The following is a 22,478-nucleotide window of genomic DNA, read 5'->3' as shown; positions in this document are numbered from 1 at the left end:
GAACATCTATGCCCCAAATACGAGGGCCCCCACATTTGTGAAAGAAACATTGATAAAATTTAAACCACACATGGATCCCCACACACTAATAGTGGGAGATTTCAACATCCCACTCTCAACAAAGGACAGGAAAACTAAACAGAAATTAAACAAAGAAACAATATCTCTAACAGAGGTCATGAATCAAATGGACCTAACAGACATTTACAGAACCTTATACCCAAACACAAAAGAATTTACGTTCTTCACAGGACCTCATGGAACCTTCTCCAATAGACCTCATAGTTGGTCACAAAGCAAGCCTCAAGAGATACAAGAAGATTGAAATAATCCCTTGTATCCTGTCTGATCACCATGGAATAAAGCTGGACCTCAATAACAACAGAAATAGCAAAAAGCCTACACATACATGGAAACTGAACAACTTGCTACTAAAAGACAGCTGGGTCAGGGAAGAAATAAAGAAAGAAATTAAAATCTTCCTAGAACTCAATGAAAATGAAGACACAACATACCCAAACTTGTGGGACACAATGAAGGCAGTGCTAAGAGGAAAGTTCACAGCACTAAGTGCCTTCAAGAAGAAATTTGAGACAGCGCATTCAAGCAACTTAATGGCTCACTTAAAAACCCTAGAAAAAGAAGAAGCAGACACACCAAAAAGAAGTAGATGCCTGGAAATAATCAAACTCAGGGCTGAAATCAATCAATTGGAAACAAATAAAACAATTCAAAGAATCAATGAAATCAAAAGCTGGTTCTTTGAGGAAAATCAACAGGATAGACAAACCCTTAGCCAAGCTAACTAAAAGGCAGAGAGACACCATCCAAGTAAACAAAATCAGAAATGAAAAGGGGGACATAACTACAGACACTGATGAAATTCAAACAATAATTAGGACTTACTTCAAAAGTCTATACACAACAAAATTTGAAAATTTAAATGAAATGGACAATTTTCTTGATCGATTCCACTTACCAAAGCTAAATCAGGACCAGGTAAATCAATTAAATAGTTGTATATCACCCAAAAAAATAGAAGCAGTCATCGAAAGTCTCCCATCCAAAGAAAGCCCAGGACCTGATAGTATCAGCACAGAATTCTACCAGACCTTCAAAGAAGAGCTAACACCAATTCTCTTCAAACTATTCCACAAAATAGAAACAGAAGGAACATTACCAAACTCATTCTATGAAGCCACAGTCTCCTTGGTACCTAAACCTCACAAAGACCAAACAAAAAAAGAGAACTTCAGACCAATCTTCCTTATAAACATTGATATAAAAATACTCAACAAAATACTCACAAACCGAATACAAGAACACATCAAAGATATCATCCACCATGACCAAGTAGGCTTCATCCCAGGTATGCAGGTGTGGTTCAATATACGGAAATCCATCAATGTGATCCACCATATTAACAAACTGAAAGAAAAAAACCACATGATAATCTCCCTAGATGCTGAAAAAGCATTTGACAAAATCCAACATCCATTCATGTTTAAAGTATTGGAGAGATCAGGGATACAAGGCTCATATCTAAATATAGTAAAGGCGATATACAGCAAGCCTATAGCCAACATCAAACTGAATGGAGAGAAACTTAAAGCAATCCCACTAAAATCAGGGAAAAGTCAAGGTTGCCCACTCTCTCCATATCTCTTCAACATAGTGCTGGAAGTCCTTGCTAGAGCAATAAGACAGTTGAAGGAGATCAAGGGGATACAAATTGGAAAGGAAAAAGTCAAATTATCACTATTTGCAGATGATATGATAGTATACGTGAGTGACCCCAAAAACTCTACCAGGGAACTCCTACAGCTGATAAACACCTTCAGCAAAGTGGCCGGATACAAAATTAACTCAAAAAAATCAGTAGTCCTCCTGTATACAAAAGACAAAAGGGCTGAGAAAGAAATTAGGGAAACAACACCCTTCACAATAGCCACAAATGACATAAGGTACCTTGGAGTAAACCTATCCAAGGAAGTCAAAGACTTCTGTGAAAAAAATTTCAATTCTTTGAAGAAAGAATTAGAAGAAGATATCAGAAGATGGAATGATCTCCCATGCTGATGGCTTGACAGGATTAACATAGTAAAAATGGCCATCTTACCAAAAGCAATCTACAGATTCAATCCAATTCTCATCAAATTACCAACACAATTCTTTACAGACCTGGAAAGAAAAATTCTCAACTTCATATGGAATAACAAGAAACCCAGAATTGCTAAAACAGTCCTCTACAATAAAAGATTTTCTGGAGGTATCTCCATCCGGGATCTTAAGTTGTACTGTAGAGCAATAGTTTTAAAAACTGCATGGTACTGGCATAGAAACAAAATGGTGGATCATTGGAACGGAACAGAGGACCCAGAAATAAACCCACACACTTATGGACACCTGATCTTTGACAAAGATGCCAAAACCATACAGTGGAAAAAAGATAGCATCTTCAACAAATGTTGCTGGTCCAACTGGATGTCTACATGTAGAAAAATGAAAATAGATCCATACTTATCACCCTGCACACAACTGAAGTCCAAGTGGATCAAAAACCTCGACATAAAACCAGACACATTAAATCGGCTAGATAAAAAAATGGGGAATACAGTAGAACTCATTGGTACAGGAGAAAACTTCCTGAACAGAACACCAACAGCACAGGCTCTAAGACCAACAATCAATAAATAGGACCTCATGAAACTGAAAAGCTTCTCCAAAGCAAAGGACACCATCATCAAAACAAAGCGACTGCCTACAGATTGGGAAAGAATCTTCACCAACCCTTTATCTGACAGAGGACTCATATCCAGTATATATAAAGAACTAAAGAAGCTGAAAAGCAGCAAACCAAGTTATCCACTTAAAAAATGGGGAACAGAGCTAAACAGAGAATTCTCTGGAGAGGAATATCAAATGGCAGAGAAGCACTTAAAGAAATGCTCAACCTCATTAGCCATTAGGGAAATGAAAATCAAAACAACCCTGAGATTTCACCTTACATCCATGAGAATGGCCAAGATCAAAAACCCAAGTGACAACACATGCTGCAGAGGTTGTGGAGAAAGAGGAAGCCTTCTCCACTGCTGGTGGGAATGTAAACTTGTACAACCACTCTGGAAATCAATCTGGCGCTTTCTCAGACAACTAGGAACAGTGCTTCCGCAAGATCCAGCCATACCACTCCTGGGCATATATCCAAAAGAGGCTCAAGTACACAAAAAGGACATTTGCTCAACCATGTTTGTAGCAGCTTTATTTGTAATAGCCAGAAGCTGGAATCAGCCCAGATGCCCCTCAACTGAAGAATGGATGCAGAAACTGTGGTACGTCTATACAATGGAATATTACTCAGCAATGAAAATAAGGAAATCATGAAATTTGCAGGTAAATGGTGGGACCTGGAAAGGATCATCCTGAGTGAGTTGTCCCAGAAGCAAAAAGACACACACGGTATATACTCACTCATATAGACATACAACATAGGACAAACTCACTAAAATCTGTGCATCTAAAGAAACTTAGCAAGAGAAAGGACCCTAACTAAAACGGTCAATCCCCATCCTAAAAGGCAAAGAGGATGGACATCAGAAGAAGAAGAAAACAGGAAACAAACTAGGAACCTACCACAGAGGGCCTCTGAAAGCCTCTACCCTACAGACTATCAAAGCAGATGCTGAGCCTGATAGTCAACTGTTGGGCAAAGTGAATGCAATTTTATGTAAGAAGTGGGAAATAGTAAGAGCTGGAGAGGACAGGGTCTCCACAAGGAGAGCAACAGAACAAGAAAATTTGAACACAGGGAACTTCCCAGAGACTCATACTCCAACCAAGGACTATTCATGGAGATAACCTAGAACCCCTGCACAGATGTAGCCCATGGCAGTTCAGTGTCTAAGTGGGTTACATAGTAATAGGAAGAGGGACTGCCTCTGACATAATCTGATTGTCCTGCTCTTTGATCACCTCCCCCTGAGGGGGGAGCAGCCTTACCAGGCGACAGTAGAGGACAATGCAGCCACTTTTGATGTGAACTGATAGACTAAGATCAGAAAGGAGAGGACAACCTCCCCTATCAGTGGACTTGGGGAGTGGCATGCATGCAGAAAGGGGAATGAGGGTGGGAATGGGAGGGGAGGAGGGAGGGGCTTATGGGGGATACAAAATGAATAAAGTGGAATTAATAAAATAAAATAAAATAAAATAAAATAAAATAAAAATATGAAAATGGAGCCATTTCCAAACTTACTGGTTAGGAAAAAAATAGTGACACTTCATTGTGTGTTTCATGTGCATTTTTAAAGTATCCTCTGTGTTACTGTAGTCAAACAGGGTAGATAAATATGTGACTACCAGCAGGGAAAGTGGTAGTTAAGTTTTCTGGAAGCTTCCTCAGAAAACCCATATAGATAGAAGAACAAATAAATGAGCCTCATATTGGGAAAGAAAGGGTCTCACTAGGACAGAAGTTGATATATTGATGTTACCATGTGTGAGGTAATGAGTTATCTACTCAGTCACCATCTGATTTAAGTAACCTGCCCACCCCTCCCATATTTATCAGACCCTCCCATCTCCCAACTTTCTCTTTTAAGAAACCGTCTAAGTCCAATTACTGCTGCCCATTTATAAGTGGACATGGCACCACCTGGAACAGGAAAAACCCACCAGGTTCTGCCCCCAAAAGAAAACTGATTCATATCTAGATATGGTGATGTATGCCTTTAATCCTAGCACTCAGGGTGTCAGAGGCAGGCTAGTCACTGTGAGTTCAAAGCCAGCCTGCTCTGCAAAGCAAGTCCAACACAAGTAAGGGTACAGACAGAAATCTTGGCTGAAATAAAAAAAAACAATAAGAGAGAGAGAGAGAGAGAGAGAGAGAGAGAGAGAGAGAGAAACAAAGAACAGTGTTCTCCTTCTTCTAACAGTCATCAACTGTCAACAATTCCATAGCTAGTCATGGGAGTCCTGAATCTCTCCCATCCATGTTGGAATGCTGGCTTGATATTGTGCAGGTCTTGTGCAGGCAAGTGCAGATGTTGTGAGTTCACAAGAACAATAGTTTTGTCAAGTCCAGAAGCCATTATTTTCACATGTTCCACTCTCTCTTCCAAGAAGGGTATTGAGGTTTGTGTGTGTGTGTGTGTGTGTGGTGTCTGTTATAGATGAACCGTTTATGATTATGCAATCCACAGAGATTATTTCTCTGTGTTTTGTCCAGTTTTGAGTTTCTTCATGAATGGTTCTCCATTACATAGAGAAGCTTCTCTGTTGAGGTCTGTACTTAAGTTTGCATGTTTATACATACATACCTGTCTATGATCATCATATGACAGAGAACATGTTTTGTAGCTTCTGTCTATGATGGTCATATGACAGAGAACATTTTTTTTAGCTTCTGTCACCTTGATTAATAATATACATTATAAGTTCACAATTTCCCTCCTTTTTTTATGAGATTCATGTGTAAAATGTAATTTGATACTATGTTTATGTAGGAAAAGAATGGGTTTATCCATAAGGTGTATGATCTCCCAGCCATAGAGTTTTGGTGAGATTTACAGTACCATCCTATATGCATTCAGACAAGGCTCACCACAGTGTGAGAATGTCTGAATCTGTTTTTCTTTATTGAAAATCAGTCTCTCAATGCTCTCCATGGAGGGGGCGGTAGTGTATCATTGAAGCAGCGCCATCTGGTGTCCAGCTAAAATATTTATGCTGGTTATACTGCCCCCATTGCTGCCCTACAGTCTTCATGTGCTAAATTATGAGAAAGCCTAGTGCAATAAGGGAGTCCAGCGCTAAACTGAAGTCAAATTCCTGTTGTAGCACTAATGCCAGAAAAAAATCAGGAGGACAGGCTCTTCTATCTGTTTCTTTCCCAGGTCTGCTTGAGCTTGATTTGAAATAAATTCACAGGGATGGGGGGTTAGTGCTATGTTTGGAAACCATACTTGGCATTGCTATGCTGGTGGGAGAACTTTTAACTTTTCCTTCTCTTCCTGGTAAATGAAAGTGTGTCTGCAGCTATGTCCCTCACTGCATTGTAGAAATATTATGAGGAGTGGAAGTGAGTGTAGAGGGAGTAAATGTGTCATTTAAGGATGTTTATACAGCAGAAGGTTTTCTTTATTTTATTTATAGTACCTCCCAGTATCCCAATCAATACAGTAATTTCTCAAGTAAGATATTTATTAGGCCAGGAGTCTCTATGGTGCTCTGTGAAATATGCTATGTAAATGGAAAAGTACACCACAGAAGAATATTATGAACTTAGTTTATGAATCAATTTCACTTCAATTTCATGTGTCTTTTTTACTTTATATGTCAAGTACATCATATTGAATGCCCAAGATGAGGAGTTATTATTCTAGACTTTTTATGTGCATTCTCTTTGGAGTTCCTTAAGGTTTTAGCACCTCCTCCCAGGGATGTGGTGTGATAGAGAGTTTGACACTATAGAACTGGGGTAGATTTCAATATTTAGGGGACCTCTGGGTCCTTCTTGACCAAGAACTTACAGAGAGGGTGTATCCCATATGGCATTGAGGTTTTGTATAATAACAAAAATGGTGATACTAAAATTTTCTGAATTATAATCTCACACAACACCCAAAACTCAGAAATAGAGAAATATTGGCATAAAGAGTAAAAGAGAAAGCAAAACAACAATAACAAAATCCTTCAAAAGCAATACAATATCAGAGTTTCTTTTGTTTCAATCTACAACTTAAAATAATTACATTAAATAGAAGCAGGAAAACATTTCAATCAAAAGAGAAGAACCATGAAGTTAGTTAATACCACCAGGCAATACACAGTTCTTTAAAAACAAAACAAAGCAACAAAACAAAACAAAACCCTTTTCACTGACAAGACAGACTGAAAAATGAAAACATAGAAAAAAATTGTTTACCATTCTAGTACCTGAGAGACCAAAAGATTAAAAATCAGTGGCTATTATTTTAAAGTTTAAAGCACAGGCCTGAACTAAGGCTAGCTGGGTGGAGATATGTCCAGCCTTAATTCCCTGAGGGGAAGAACTAGTCTTACTGCATGCTTTTCCTGCCCATTAGAGATAAAGTTATTAGAACATTGGCCCATCCACCTAGGGAGGGACACCAGATCATAATGGTTTGGGGATTTTCCTATAGCTAATTAATTCAAAATACAACATCTCTTTTGCGTTTTGACCAATACATGCTTGCCAGGCAGGAATCACCCCTGCTTTGGACATGCTGGGAGGGATCAGAATCTTTAAATCACCCACCTAACCTGAGCATGGGGCTCTCTGCTCTCACCACTTTGGTGGTAGGGGGTGTGAGCCCAAGCTGCAGCTTGTAATAATTTGTAATAACCAACTTAATTTGAATAGACATTTATAACCTTGAATTTTTTTATTATTATATAAAATTTCTTTTGAAGCAGGGTTGAATCATAGATAGTAAAATGTAACTTTGAATTTTTATAAAAGTCCATACCAATTTAAAATGAGGCTTGTCGTTGTAGCCTAGTTTAAAAGATAAAATAAACAGTTAATTGTGATTAAGACTTATAAATGTAAACCTAATGAGAAAATTATATAAAGCATTAAATTAAGAATTTAAAGCATTTTAAAATATAAGAGTAGAGTGTTCCGAAATCAGGAAGAAAAAAAGCTTGGAAATAGCCTCTTTTTTAAAATTTTTATTTATTTATTTATTATTACTTACACTTTATTCACTTTGTATCCCCCCATAAGCCCCTCCCTCCTCCCCTCCCAGTCCCACCCTCCCTACCCCTTCTTCACGCAAGCCCCTCCCAAGTCCACTGATAGGGGAGGTCCTCCTCTCCTTCCTTCTGATCTTAGTCTATCAAATCACATCAGGAGTGGCTGCATTGTCATCTTTTGTGGCCTGGTAAGGCTGCTCCCCCCTCAGGGGGAAGTGATCAAAGAGCAGGCCAATCAGATTATGTCAGAGGCAGTCCCTGTTCCCATTACTATGTAACCCACTTGGGCACTAAATAGCCTCTTAGAAGAAAGGATGGAGCCAGGAGCAAAAGGAAAGCAGCTTGGTGGGGGAGGGGCAAGCTCATGGAAAGGCGGAGCCCCGTTGCCTGAACTCAAAATGTTGGAAACACACCCATGTGAAAGTCTATGATGAGGCTATGTTTCTGACCATTTCCTCCCCAAACCAATATGGCTTCAGAGATGTCGTGGGAAATTTTAAAATCTCTGCGGCTACATTGGTTTTTTAGAAATTTCTTACCTAAATCAGCGTGTCAAGTTTTGCAAGCTTATTTTTTTATGCTGAGGCTCGGAGCACTTGCCGGGGCAGGGCTATTACCATGGTGTGGTGGGAGTTTGGCACTGGGATAGCAACGCATGGTTCCTTAGGCTTGCCAAGTTCGGCACAGGAATAGCAACACACAGGGTCCCTTTGGTTCTCCGCACAGAGGACCCGGGCATAGCTCTTACCATCACTGCCAAACACGCTACTCTGCTGGGGCCAAAGGGTCCAGAAACAGCCACCATGTCTCAGGCAGCTGCAGCAGACAGCTGGGTCCTATGCACAGGGATCCAAGCCTGGGGAGAGTGGAGGCAGCCCGGGAAACCAGGGATGGCAGAGAGAGCAGCGCAGCCTTGCACAAGCATGAGGGCAGTTGAGAGAAAAGTGGAAGTTTTTAGGTATAGAGCAGAGAAAATAGGTTGCAACCATTCATGGCCCTATTAGATTAAAGGAGTCCAAAAGGGGTCCTAGCAAAGCCAGGGAGACCCTTTCCCAGCCACGCACCAATGTTAGATTATTAAAAGATGAGTCTGTCTACTGATGCAAGAGGTTTATTAGGTGGGTATGGAGGGAAGGGAGAACAGGACATGATGGGGAAAGAGAGAGAAAGGGGAGGGGTGCTGAGAGAGAGAGAGAGAGAGAGAGAGAGAGAGAGAGAGAGAGAGTAAGAGAGAGGAGTAAGAGAGCAACCGCATGTTGGGTTGTCCCTTTAAGGGGCAAGGTAACCAAACCTTCCAGGTGTGGCCACCTGGCCAGTGACACATGAAGACATCATAAGTTGCTAGGTAACCCAGAAGCAGGTTGTGTTCTAAAATACTAACAGTTTCTATTTCTCTGGACTCTGCTTCATTGGTGCTCCCCTAAGGAGTCCATGGCTCTTGCAAATCTTCTTTTACTCATTTCTTAATTCTAAAACCTCTCAAGGTCTGTGTGTGTGTGTGTGTGTGTGTGTGTGTGTGTGTGTGTGTGTGTGTGTTATAAGAAGCTTCATCAGTCTCTTGTTTCTTTGATGGTGAATCATCCCCAAACTGGCCAGAAAAATTGATACTAGCATTTTGCTGTCTCTTCTCAGTATTGTGTTATCATTATTGCTTATCTAAAGCCACTGGGTCTTCACAAGTCTGATTAAAATAGATACGTTTGTTTAATTCTGAGGCAAGGGTTCACATGTTAGACTACTATATTACATGCATGTCCCACAGGCCCTTGCATCAATGTAACTATCTTTATATCTACCAGAACTTTCCTTGATCGGATGCTCACTGCCCCCAAAGGCTTATAAAGGCCAGCCTAAGAAGATTAACTTGAATGTTTCTGCATAAGTAATGGCTATGATAGGGGCATAGTGAGAGAGCACTGCATCTGAATTGTAAGAGCATTTGTGGCCTTCATTCTGTAAGAAGGAATCTGCAGGCAAACACCACTAATGAATTGTTTGTTGTAAGTTAAACAAGGGTTGGGTGTGTGGAGGTGAGGAAAAAGTGGGAGAGATGGTGGGAGAGAGAGCATTAGAGTTGAGAAGGCTTACAAGACTCTGTCATATTGGCCTTGTTTCTGTAAATCCTCCCCAATACACTGAGAATGGGAGAGAGTCAAGCACGTGCATACACACACACACATGCACACACAGGCACACACACAGGCACACACACACACAGAGAGAGACAGAGAGAGAGACACACACATCAAAGAGATACAGAGAGAGAGAGAGACACATACACACACAAAGGGAGAGAGAGAAAGAGAGAGAGAGAACCTTAGATCTAAGAGCAATCTGGCCATAGATGGGATAAGACTGAATGTCAAACTGATTTCCTTTGTTCTGGTTCTCTACAAAAATGCTAATGAGAAAATGGTGGGGAAGGCAGAATTTTCTCTGGCTGCCCACATTGAAAAAAAGCACAGCTTAAAGCTTCAGTCTCTGGGTTTTGACTATGTGACAGGCTCTTGCAGCTTACTGCTTTTATACCCAATGAGCCCCAAATTTAATGGCTTCATCATATGATCATTTTTTTTCCTAAAGAAAATTATCCTTCCATTATACACAGCTTGTTTTTCTTTAGGTTAGGATTTGACACAATATAGATTAGTTTAGAAACACAAATTGCACTCTAGACAGAAATAATGCCCTATTTTGTTTCAAAAAGTCTTCATCTGTGTGTCCCCTAACAATGGGAGCAGGGGCTGTCTCTGACTCTGTTGCCTACCACTGGATGCCTTTGCCCTAGTTTGGCTGCCTTTTTAGGCCCCAGTGGGAGAGAATGCATTTAGTCCCTCTGTGACTTGAGGTGCCTGGGTGGGTTGATAAGACTTGGGGGCCCTCACCTTCTTTGAGAAAAACAAGAGGGGAGAGTGGGGGCAGGGATTGGGGGCAGGGAGTGTGAAGGCAGGACTGGGAGGAAAGGGAGCTGAGATCAGGCTTTAAGGAGATTAAATTAATAAAAAAAAATGGTGAAAAAAAAAGAAAAGAAAAAGAGGGGGAAAGTCATCATCCTGCACTGGCCGAGAGAGGGTGACATTGCACAGACTAGAGGTCTTCATTTCTGATCTTAACTTTCAACTCAGTCTTCCCCTGCATCTTGCAGAGTACCTGCCAATTGAAGACACTCAAGAGTCCAGAAAGTCAGGACCAGGAACACATCTTCTGGTTTTTCTTTTTCTTAAGAATTTCACCTAAACAAGGAAGCTGTTTTGTCAACCTTGCGCCACCTGTCCCCAAAAACTGGGAACCGCAGCCACTATCCTGCTTGAACCATGCTTTTTCATACAGGCATCAGCGGTGTTTCCTGTAATAAGCCATGCTCTGGGTCCTCACCGCCTTCCTGGGGATACAGTTTTTCCTGGGTGAGTATAATTATTGTTTGTAGATGCACACAATTCGCTGTTTTTCTTACTTAAACTTCAGGAAGATAATTTTTCATCATAAAGTCCTCATCACATTTGCCGATTTATCATTGATTTCTCAGGAGCTGTCCAAACACAGTCAGTTACCCAGTCTGATGCCCAAGTCACTGTCTTTGAAGGGGAGTCGTTGGAGCTGAAATGCTCGTATGTTGGAGCCCCTTACCTCTTCTGGTACATCCAGCACCGTGGCCGCGGCCCCCAGCTTCTCCTCAGGTACTACTCAGGAGACTCAGTGGTTCACGGCATGAACGGTTTTGAGGCTGAGTTTAGCAAGAAGGACTCTTCCTTCAACCTGAGGAAAGCCCCTGTGCACTGGAGCGACTCGGCTGTGTACTTCTGTGCTCTCAGCGCACAGTATCTGTGGCTGCAGGGGGAGCTGAGCACAAACCTCTAAGAACCTGGTGAAGATACCACAGCTGAGTGATATTAAATCATCCACACTCCTGTAAGGAATTCAAATAACCTCCCTGGCTTTCCAAGTTGGACTTCTCTGGAATTGTTATTTTTCTCTGTATCTGGGGTATACTGGCATTTGGTCATTGCTCCAAGGAAAAGTGACATAGCAGGGTAAAAAGCACTAAATGATTCCTGAGACACGATTGCTTCCTTAATGGCTGTTTTGTAGACTGTTTTTTCTACTGACAGATTATCTCCATGAGACTTGAAGGTACAAGTCAGTTCCTCCTGAGAATGACTGCAATGGGTGTTTCCATAGTGTGGACCAGAGGGAGAGGTGTTCCTCAGCGTCAGGCTAGTGTCAGGAAGGGTAACTGCTTGCACTCGATGCCTCAGGAGCCTCAGAGACACTCTCCACCTGTGATGGTTGATTTGGTCCCCTTGACTCAGTGTAGAATCACAGTGTAGCATCTCAGCAAGGACTTATGTGGATCAGGTTGGGGTGTGAACATGTCTGTGTCAGATTACAATGACCACTGTGGGAAGACACTGCCTGAACTTGGGCAGCACCATTCCGAGTTTGGGCCCTGGGCACTGAACGAAATGGAGACAATGAGCAGAGCATGCCATGCCAACATCCTATGCTCTTTGTTCTTGATAATGGAGGGATGTGACAAGCTCTTCCAAGCTTCTGTTGCTGTGACTTCCATTCTAAGATGGACTGTAACCCAGAATTGTTAGGTTACATAAATTCTCTTCCTTCTAAGTGATCTTTTTCAGACTCATTTGTCATAGCAATTGGATAGGGAAGTAGGACACCATCCTTACTCCAGCAGACGTAAGAACACAGAGCAAATAGATAGGAGGCAAGTGACTAGAGTATGACCTCAGCAGATGAGATGATTTCAAACAGTGAAGGACACTCTTTTGTGGGTAATGGCGGTCTGCAATGAAAGAGGGAAATACTTGTAGTTCCAAAGGGGATTGTGATGAGAATCGTGTGCAGTTGCAAGGGGCCAGGTACAGGTGTGCAGCCTCTCAGTCCTGGTGTCGTCTGCTCATTTGAGACAGACTGTCTTTGGAAGCAGCCTCTCTCACCAAAACTTTTCCTTTCTGGGGATCGCTGGGGCCAGAGCAAGGACAGCTCTAACCTTATAGGGATTTTGTTTGTACAGCTGAGCATGAGATCATATGTGACCAATACAGTATTATTTATTCTTCTATAAGTGTGGCAAAAGTTTTGTAAATCTACAAATGAGGAAGTGGAAAACCTCAAAGCTTTAGGCAGTTATATATGCTATTTGAACAAATTACAACATCCTTTAAGTTTATTTTCTAAATAAATATACTTTTGCTCAAATATAAAGCTTCAATTAAAAATTCAAATATTTACCAATAATGTTGTCATTGCTCTTGCTTTTCTTCTCAGTGTTACTCTCTTTCATTATCTGACAACAAAGATTACAAACTTTGCTTCCCTAGTTTGTATTTTGCATTTGTAATGTATATGTGTTTGTTAACAGTGTGCAGTGTATCCTGGCACGGTGGCGCATGGCTTTAATCCCAGCACGCAGAGAGGCAGGAGCAGGTAGATCTCTATAAGTTCAAGACCAGGCTGATCTGCAAAGTGAGTTCAGGATAGCGAAGGCTCCACAGAGAAACCCTGTCATGAAAAACCAAACCAATCCAAACCAAACCACCACCACCATCACCATCAACAACAAAAGCCAGTGTGCAGCTCTGTGTTTTTAAAATATATGCCAATAATAACTCATTGTAAGCATGATTGCCAAGGTTGATGTTTTCACTAAAATAATTTGAAAGCACGGAAACTTTGTAATAACCTATTTCAAAGTTTTGAACTGCTATGAATCATCTTAATTCAAGAAGAAACAATGTGTCACTTTCAAAGGGCCTTTGGTCAGGGCAGTGCCAGCAGAAGTAATGGCAGTCTCAATCAGAAGTCAGGTTCACAAAGATCAATAGGTCACTAGCAGTCATCTTCAGCCCTCTGCACAGTTCAGTCTGCCTGTATCAGCCCTTGCCACCTCTCCTCCCAAGTCAAGTGCACAGCTATGAGGGAACATGACCAAACAGACCACCCAGACTTAGAAGAAGCATGCCACAATCAGGCACTGATACTGTTACATTTCAAAAGCCACTAGGATTATTTTTAAGTATTTACAATTTCCATATTTCTCTTATAATGTGAGTTATACGGGTTATTCTTAGTTAAATTTATATTTCTGTGAAGAGACACCATGGCCTAGACAACATATAGAAAAAAGTTCATTTGGGCCTTACAGTTTCAGACAGTTGAGTCCCTACCATGAGTTTCATGGTAGGGAGCATGGCAGCAGGCAGGGGTGCATGGTACTGGAGCAGCCCCGAGACCATACATCTTGAGACACAGCACAAGGCAGGGAAAGTGACACTTGAAATTTCTCAAATCTTTTCAAACCTCAAAACAGACCATGCCTAGTAACTCTACCCAGTTTTATCAGCTGGGAACCAAGCATTCTTGAACCTATAGAGACCATTATCATGGAAAAAGACCATAGTGTTTATTATTTTTTTTATCTTTTAAAAATTATGATTTATTAAAGTTTATTTAATTTGTATCACTGTTGTCGCCCCCTCCCTCATCTCCTCCCAATCCCACCCTCCTTCCCTCTTCTCCCATTATGCTCCTCTCCTAGTCCACTGATAGGGGAGGTCATCCTCCACTTCTATTTGACCCTAGCCTATCAGGTCTCATCAGGACTGGTTGCATTATCTTCCTCCGTGGCCTTGCAAGGCTTCACCACCTCCAGGGGTAGGTGATCAGAGAGACTGTCATTGAGTTCATGCCAGACAAAGCCCCTGCTCCCCTTACTAGGGAACCCACTTGGAGACTCAGCCTATGGTTTGGAGCTCCTGTCCCCTCCAGTTCTTTCTATCTCCCCCTTCTTTCATAAAATTTCATGCACTTTGCTCAAAATTTGGGTACGTGTCTCACCTCTGCTTCGTTATTTCAATCAGTAGTCTTTCAGAGGCCCTCTGTGGTAAGCTCCTCTCCTGTTCCCTGTCTTCTTCTGCTTCCAATATCGATCACATTTGTCCTTCTGAGTGAGGACTGAACATCTTCCCTAGGGACTTCTTGTTGTTTGCAACCTGAAGGCAGAAAGAAGAACATGGTATATGGTCACTTAGAAGTGGATATTAGCCATATAATATAGGATAAACATACTAAAATCTATACTGCTATTATTATTATTCTTGAAGTGATGGAGACTGACCCTAAGGCCTCATGCATGATAAGCTAAGTGCTGTATCAGTAAATAATACCTATGCTATTTAAAAATAAATTATATATATGTAATAGAAAATTGTCGTTTTTCTTTGCAAAATTTTATTAGACTTAGTTTCTAATGATGAATGTTTCTAATGTGAAAAAAAATTGGTATTTTAAGTAGTGGCATTCCTTTAACAATATAACATTCATTCATGTATTAATTAAATAAATATTTTAGCTATTTTTTTAGGCTTATTCCATTTGTCCAAGTATGGGGATAACACAATTGAGAAAGTTTGTTTCTTTCCTCAAAAGTAATTTGGTAGTGGTTAAATATGTGTTAACATTCCTTGCTTGTGTCATTTTTTTTTTCCAGTGGATTACAACATGTACAAAACTGGCTACATGAGACACTTAGAAATGACATGGAAATGTATTACCAGGTAATACAACACACAAGGTGCAATTAAACCTGTCACAACTACTATTCAGAATTACAGAAATACCATCCCATAGCTACAGGTGTCGTAGGCAAAATAAAAGAGCCAAGAACAGCACACTGTCATTGACTTCTGAGAATATAGGTCAACAATCTTCCAAGGTTCACACATTGCCCACATGTGTATGCGGTGTGTCTACCCAACACATAGCTATTTCCTGTTTAATTCTGAGCTCACAATCATCTTTTCACTATAACTGTAATCTTTCCTAACGTAAAAGGTTAGGGTCCACATCATCCAGTAGCTCAGAAAATGAACTCCTTCCTTGGCCTGATGATTATACTCTTCTTAGTGCTTGGTAAGTGGAATGACTCATTGAGCTTCTGTCTTGCCCCATGCTATTGATGTAAACTTTTAAAACTCTTTTTCCTATGAAGCAGAACCCAGATCATAGCTGTACTGAACTGTTATTAATTTCTCTTTTTAGGAGAAAGCAATGGAGACTCGGTTACTCAAACAGAAGGCCAAGTGACACTCTCTAAAGGGAGTTCTATGACTGTGAATTGTTCCTATGAAACTAAACAGTACCCCTCCCTGTTCTGGTATGTGCAGTTTCCTGGAGAAGGTCCACAGCTCCTCTTTAGAGTCTCAAAGGCTAATGACAAGGGAAGCAGCAGAGGCTTTGAAGCCACACATGATGAGGAAACCAAATCCTTCCACTTGCAGAAAGCCTCAGTGCAAGAGTCCGACTCGGCTGTGTACTACTGTGCTCTGAGTGACACAGTGACAGAAACCGCAGGGGGAGCTGAGCACAGACTCTGAAGAGGAAGAGACTGGCTGCTGAGTGTTCTGAGATCACTCTTTTAGGGACCACAGGCAGGTCTTCTATTGTTGATAATCACCACACACCTAGGTACTTCTAGAGTACAAAAGCATCCAAACTAACGTTAAGAACAAATTAGGAAGGAAGCATGCCTTACTTTAGATTTTATCAGGATGAGTGAAAGCAGTCACACACACAGTGATTTCCCTTTTTTTTTTGTTTTGTTTTTATTTTATGAGATGGGATTTCAGGTAACCCAAGCTGGCCTTGGACAACTTGTGAAGCTGAGGTTGGCCTTGAACTCTTCTCCTGCACCCCTAGTGATCTAGAGTTATAGGCATGAATCACCATCAAGGCAGAATGTGTGATTTCTTAAATACAAACTCTTTTGTTGAATGAAACTGTCTGTATGCTCATCATCCTCTATAATTCTAACCTGTGGAACATGACTCATGTCATTCATGGAATTATTATGTGTAGAGACAAGCCAAGACTTATGAGGTTGCATGTTCCTTCACATCTTCATTGTAAACTGCAGAGATAAAGGGTTAATTCTTTATTTCCTCTCAAAGTCTGATAATGTATTTGTTACTTGTAAAGATTCTTATGTTTGACTGAATTTAGAAGTAGAAGCTCTCAGTGGAAACAATTTATGTCTTGTGAAAATACATTCCTCCCATTTTTATTTGGCTTTCTTTGTTCTTTTGGCCAAAATCTAGCACATTCTGTAGCTTCTTCCTTATGTTTCTAGTGTGTTCTTTTTCAGTGTAATCTGTCAGCAGTCGTGATATGCATGGACTAAAAAGGTGATGCATCTTGGGTGCTTTGGTCCTGGGGGAAAAGTAGAGTAAGATGAAGAGATGAGAGGACTCAGTTCTGTTTACAGGTCAAAGAGAGAAATACTGAATCAAGCACTGGGCAATTCAGAGGTGACCTTGTTAGGAGAAATAAACTTGGATTGTGGTGCACTTAGAAGATAACAGAGGGCAAGAATTAGATAAAGTGGTATAGACAACTATTCCAAAGAGATTCATAGACGTCCAGGAAATCTAGGGACAAATAGATGGACATTCACAAGTTGATGGAAGGAATATTCCTTCTTTTCTGTAGGATATTCCAAAAGACAAAATGGATCCCAGACCCAAAATGTAACAACCAACTTATGAATCATTTTCCAAAAATGTATTCAGTTTGGATGGTGTCTCTGTGTGTGTGTGAAGGGAGGGGGAAGAGAGAGAAAGGGAGAGAGAGAGAGGACACATCAAGTGTCCTAGAGCTGTAAGTTACAGGCATCTCACAGCTGGGAGCCAAACTGCAAGAACAGTTAGTGCTCCAAGCTACTGAGCCATCTCTCAAGCCCCAGCATAACATGTTTAAGTAACAGAGGTAAACTTTCATGACATGATTTGGGCAAATGTGTCTAGGTTATGACAATGAAAGGGCAAGAAAACAGTGAATATAAAATATAAACTGAAGATAAAATAGTTGGTCCTCACCGATGTGAGAAACATTTAATTTTTTAATTAATAAATTGATTAACCCTAAATTCTGGTTGAAACTTCCCCTCTGTCTTCTCCTCTAAGCCCCTCCCTCAGTTCTCCCCTCCCCACCACCTATGCCTACTTCTGTTCTTCTCAGAGAAGGGGAGACCTCCTGGGGGTATCAACCCACCTTGGCAGATCAAGTAGAACAGGGTTCATCTTCTTCTCTTGAGGCTAGACAAAGCAGTCCAGATAGAGGAGAGAGATCTAAACACAGGCAACAGAGTCAGAGATAGTGCCTGCTCCTGCTCTTAGAGTTTCCATATGAGGATCAAGCTGTATGTCTGAAAAAACATTTAATGTTTACTTTTTTCAATGCTAGGGTTGAACTTAGGCCTCAATGAATGCTAGGCAAGTGTTCTTCTGAGCTATAGGCTTAGTTTTTAAATGTTTATGATTTAAAGTATACCATTAATAAAGCAAAAAGAGAATCCCAAAGTTGAAGGAAACGTTTGCCAATCATGTAAGTAATACATGTATTACTTAAATTAAGATGTTTTCAGTTCTAAAATTCTGGTGTTCTTGATCCCTATGATGATATTCTCTTTTTTTTTTTTTCGGTCTGTCTTCTGTTGCATTGCAATATGTCATATTTTCATTGAACACTTAAGGAAAGATATACTTTTTGTTCTTAGAAGAACACTGTTGTTATATAAGATATCTATATATATATATGTGTGTTTATATTATTGTGTAAATATTTTTTTTCTACATTCCATGTTCTTCTTTTATCCTTTCCACAAGATTGTTCTAAAAATATTCCATATCTTTTTCACTTCCTCTGGTGTGTCTTCTTTTCTTGAGTTACTATTTTTTAACTCAATCTCACTGGCTTGTTGAAAGATACATACCAGCTGTATATCTGATAGAATTCAGAGTTCATCAGTTTGACTGATAAACTGTAGTTATAGCGCACAGATGAGAAGTAACAAAAACAAGGCCAGCATGCAATACTGAGAACATGATTGCACCCTCTCTCCCACTCAGATCCTTTATCAACTTCCATTTTCACCTCCTGCGTATATGAAGTTCGGAAGTTTTAATGTCTTTAAGTAAAAGCTGTCAAATTTCACAGATCATGAAAGTAGTTCAATTTCCCATATATCCAATATTTTCCCAGAGAGTGCAAGAAACAAAAATAAACAGATGAGAAGAAAACTAAAAAAAGATACAAAAAAGGAAAAGGAGATAGAAGACCCTGTTATATATAAGCAGTAATGCCTGTCCCGATCAATCTCCATGCTGGAGTTTGTGTCTGCCATGAACGTGCACAGGTCTCGAGCATGCTGCCACAGCCACTCTGGGTTCACATGTATAACTTCCCGCTGTGTTTGGAAAACGCTTTGTAGTCACCCACCACCTCCACTCTTGCATTTTCCACTTTCTCTTCTGCAAAAACTCCTGAGCCTCGGGAGGAAGGATGTAACACAGATGTCCAGTTTTTGGCTGGTCACTTTGCAGTGTCTTGTCTCTGTATCTTGGCTGGTTGTGGGTCTCTGTGTTAATTTCCGTTTACTTAAACATGATGAAGCTACACCATATCACACTACTGAAGAAAACCTGACTTTCTCCCCTAGCAGCTAACAACTGCTAATAGCTCCTCAGCAGGGTGTGGGGACTCATGAGCCCCTCCTCCATGCTGCAATGCTGACTGGCTTAGTCACATTCAGGTCTTCTTGTTCAGGCAATCACAGCATTCTGAGTGCAACAGTTCTGTCATATCCTGATGTCACTATTTCATTCCTGACCTGTGGCTCTTAGAACCATCCTACACAACCTTTTCTGATCTCTTCTGAGCCTCCTGGAGGAAGTGCTGTTATATAGATGTGAGGATTATAGCTGTGCACTCTGCAGACATTTAATCTTAGCACTGCGACTAGTTGCTAGTATATGTATTAGCCACCATCTACAGCACACACAAACGTTTCTCTAATTAGGACTGACTGCCACAGTGACCTATGGATATGGTGAAAGTAGAGGGAAGTTTGATACTTCATCCATTTAGCAAAAATGATAGCAGTAGCTTCCCCTCGGGGCCTATTAGCTCCATAGGCATAGGTTCTTGGCCAGGTTTACAGTAGCAGCCATGCATGTTTCTGCTGTGAAGAGCCTCCAATCTAATCAGAACGTGGTTGGCCATCCCATAACATTTAGTCCACTCCTGCACCCATGGGCAGATCTGTATCTTGCTATGCTGGTCATTATTGAAGCTCTCAGTGCTCACAGCTGGTTAAGACTGTTGTTGACTTTTCTCCCCTAGCAGCCTGAGTAGCACTTCCTAACACTATAAAATTTAGCCAGCAGGGAGGAAGTCTCCTGAGTCGAACCGGCTTGATGTCTCTAAGTCCTGAGACCAAAATGTGTCCTGTCTTCAACAACATGATCCTGTTATCAAGTTCTGGAGGGTAACAAAGAGCAGTGGCAACAGGTTATTGTTTTAGGGTCTCTATGACTGCCTAGACCAACAGTTTTAGGGGATGTGTCCCATACCTGGTACCAGACTTTTTATTTTGCAATCTATTGCTCCTGGGGGAAGTATTAGGCTTTGTGTAGAATAATTTACTTAGTCTCTCTCTCTCTCTCTCTCTCTCTCTCTCTCTCTCTCTCTCTCTCTCTCTCTCTCACACACACACACACACACACTCACAAAAATACAATTTTCAAGCATCCTCTATGTTAGCTGTCCCTCCCCCCACCTGTCCTTTCTGCTATACTCACCCCCTCCAAATTTAACATTCTGTTGTCCAGAAAACTTGATATTGACTGAAAATTAAAATTTTTCTTTCCTTTGTCCATAAGGATGAATCATAGTGACATTTTGATTTAAAATGTTTTAACTCAGCTTGTTATTCAATGGCTACAAGAGAATGTACCTCTCTCTAGTTTGCTAGTAATGACTCAGAAATTCAACCACTCCCAATCTCTGCAAATTTACTCACAACATGAGGTAATTAGGGATGTGTCCACAAGGTGGCAGGAGGCCGCATCTGATGAAAAGTGTGCAGCAAGCTCTTGTCATTGCATTCTGAAGGAATAGATGAGAGGGAAGCATATGTTTTCTTATTGGCTGGTTAAATAACATAAGAAGAAAAGGGGACAACCTGGAGACACAAATAGCTTGCTTGTCAAGAGATTGCAAGTCTGCATTGACCCAGGCAGGAAGAGCAATGAAGCCATCCATTCCTACTGTAGTCCCTTTCTTGTGGCTGTGGATGAACTGTGAGTTGAAGTTCTGGGGGCAAGAGAAAATATGTGGTGGATATTTCTTAGGCTTCCATGGGAAATCCACTTCACACAGTTCCCTCTAGGAATCCTAGACAAAGAATTCAGCAGAGTGCTGCTGACTGTCCTCCTCCTTTCTGTTTTTCTTTCTGTGTAGGGGAGAGCCTCGGAGAGCAGGTGGAGCAGCACCCTTCTTCCCTGAATGTTCAAGAGGGAGGCAGCGCTGTCATCAACTGCACTTACACAGACAGTGCTTCCTTATACTTCCCTTGGTACAAGCAAGAAGCTGGAAAGGGTCCCCACCTTGGGATAGACATTCGTGGAAATGTGGACAGAAAGCAGAACCAAAGGCTCAGCATTTTCTTGGATAAGAAAGCCAAATGCTTCTCCCTGCACATCACGGACACTCAGCCTGGAGACTCAGCCATGTACTTCTGTGCAGCAAGCACACACTGGTTCCCAGGCACCTGCAGCCTGTCCTCAAACTTGCTATGGGGGGTGGAGACCCTTGCACATCCTGTGTCTTGCAACAAAGCATTTGCCATATTGTCTATTGGAAACTGTAACATACAGGGCAGGAGATATGCTTTCTTCAGAAATTTGCTCCCTGGAGGTCAATAGCAGGTCTTCCTGACCATCTAAGTCAAAAAGATGCAGTCTAGGGTCTCTACGCTTTTTTGGTCATGGTTATGGGGCTGGGTTAATGAGTTTTTTGATTTTTCTCTATGATTCCTGAAACAGTACAGTTAACTATTCAAGGAAATATATTTTTGATAGTTTACCAAAAGCTTTAACAAGAATAGGGCAGAAGAAAAGTAGTTTTAAGAGAAGTAATGAATTACATTTAGTATTAAAAGTATAATAAGAATAGTGAAAAAATAATGGGCTTCTTCTTAGGAAAAAATAGCATGAGAAGTACAGCTGGCTCTAGCTTGCCCCCCCTTAGCGTCTTGACTTCACTTTGGTGGAAAGGTTGACAGAGCTATCTGTACAAATATGACCTGAGTTGGCCCTTTTTGTTCTCAGGACCTATCACTCAGAAGGGACAGAATTAGGGGGGCTGAAAGCTTGGCTTGTATTACAACCCAGCCTAGGTTTCTCAGAGCAGGCAGACCCCTCCCTGAGCACAGCCAAGAGCATGGAGACAATTGCTTGGGCCTGGGGTTATGAAAGTCTTAAGTATCACTCAGAGGAGACTCCCCCAGCTTAAATGCAAGCACAGTTACATAAGTATTTGGCTTTTCTTGGAGGGGACTTCATGGGGTTCTGGTTTACTGGAGTCTTACTGATAAGGGCCTCTATGGTGCACATGCAGGTTTAGTATCCAGAAGGCCTGGCCTGAGTGTCTGTGCCAAAGCCCAGGAATCTGGAAGTCAACATGTCCCTCTAGTGTCTCATGCATAGTCTAGGGTTATAACTGCTCTGTGCTAAAATAGGAATTTTAGAGAGCAAATGACCTTGTGAACACAGATGAATACTGGAGAATCCAGGGAAGTTAACACAGAGACTTAACCTACAAAGAAAGGAGATGTTTACTAGTCTCCACCCCCCCCTCCAGGAATGGTGGGAAAGACTGTAGTTTAAAGTCTGATGAGCATT

The 22,478-nt window shown here is 41.1% G+C and overlaps 3 gene segments (V, D, J or C); all 3 read left to right on the top strand.

The window, feature by feature from the left end:
- The first annotated feature begins 11,077 nt into the window (after positions 1-11,077).
- Positions 11,078-11,577, top strand: LOC132656311 (T-cell receptor alpha chain V region PHDS58-like). The segment is given in 2 exon segments: positions 11,078-11,123; positions 11,249-11,577. Coding segments are annotated over 2 exon segments (375 nt in total).
- A 4,028-nt stretch (positions 11,578-15,605) lies between these two features.
- On the top strand, positions 15,606-16,115 carry LOC132656310 (T cell receptor alpha variable 9-1-like). The segment is given in 2 exon segments: positions 15,606-15,651; positions 15,781-16,115. Coding segments are annotated over 2 exon segments (381 nt in total).
- Positions 16,116-20,824: 4,709 nt separating this feature from the next.
- On the top strand, positions 20,825-21,500 carry LOC132656309 (T cell receptor alpha variable 13-1-like). The segment is given in 2 exon segments: positions 20,825-20,876; positions 21,037-21,500. Coding segments are annotated over 2 exon segments (516 nt in total).
- The last annotated feature ends 978 nt before the right edge of the window (positions 21,501-22,478 follow it).

Source organism: Meriones unguiculatus, chromosome 9 (assembly GCF_030254825.1).
Source record: "Meriones unguiculatus strain TT.TT164.6M chromosome 9, Bangor_MerUng_6.1, whole genome shotgun sequence".
In the NCBI taxonomy this organism is placed as follows: domain Eukaryota; kingdom Metazoa; phylum Chordata; class Mammalia; order Rodentia; family Muridae; genus Meriones; species Meriones unguiculatus.
Note: the sequence above shows the minus strand (reverse complement) of the source record. Positions and strands in the feature narration are given on the sequence as shown.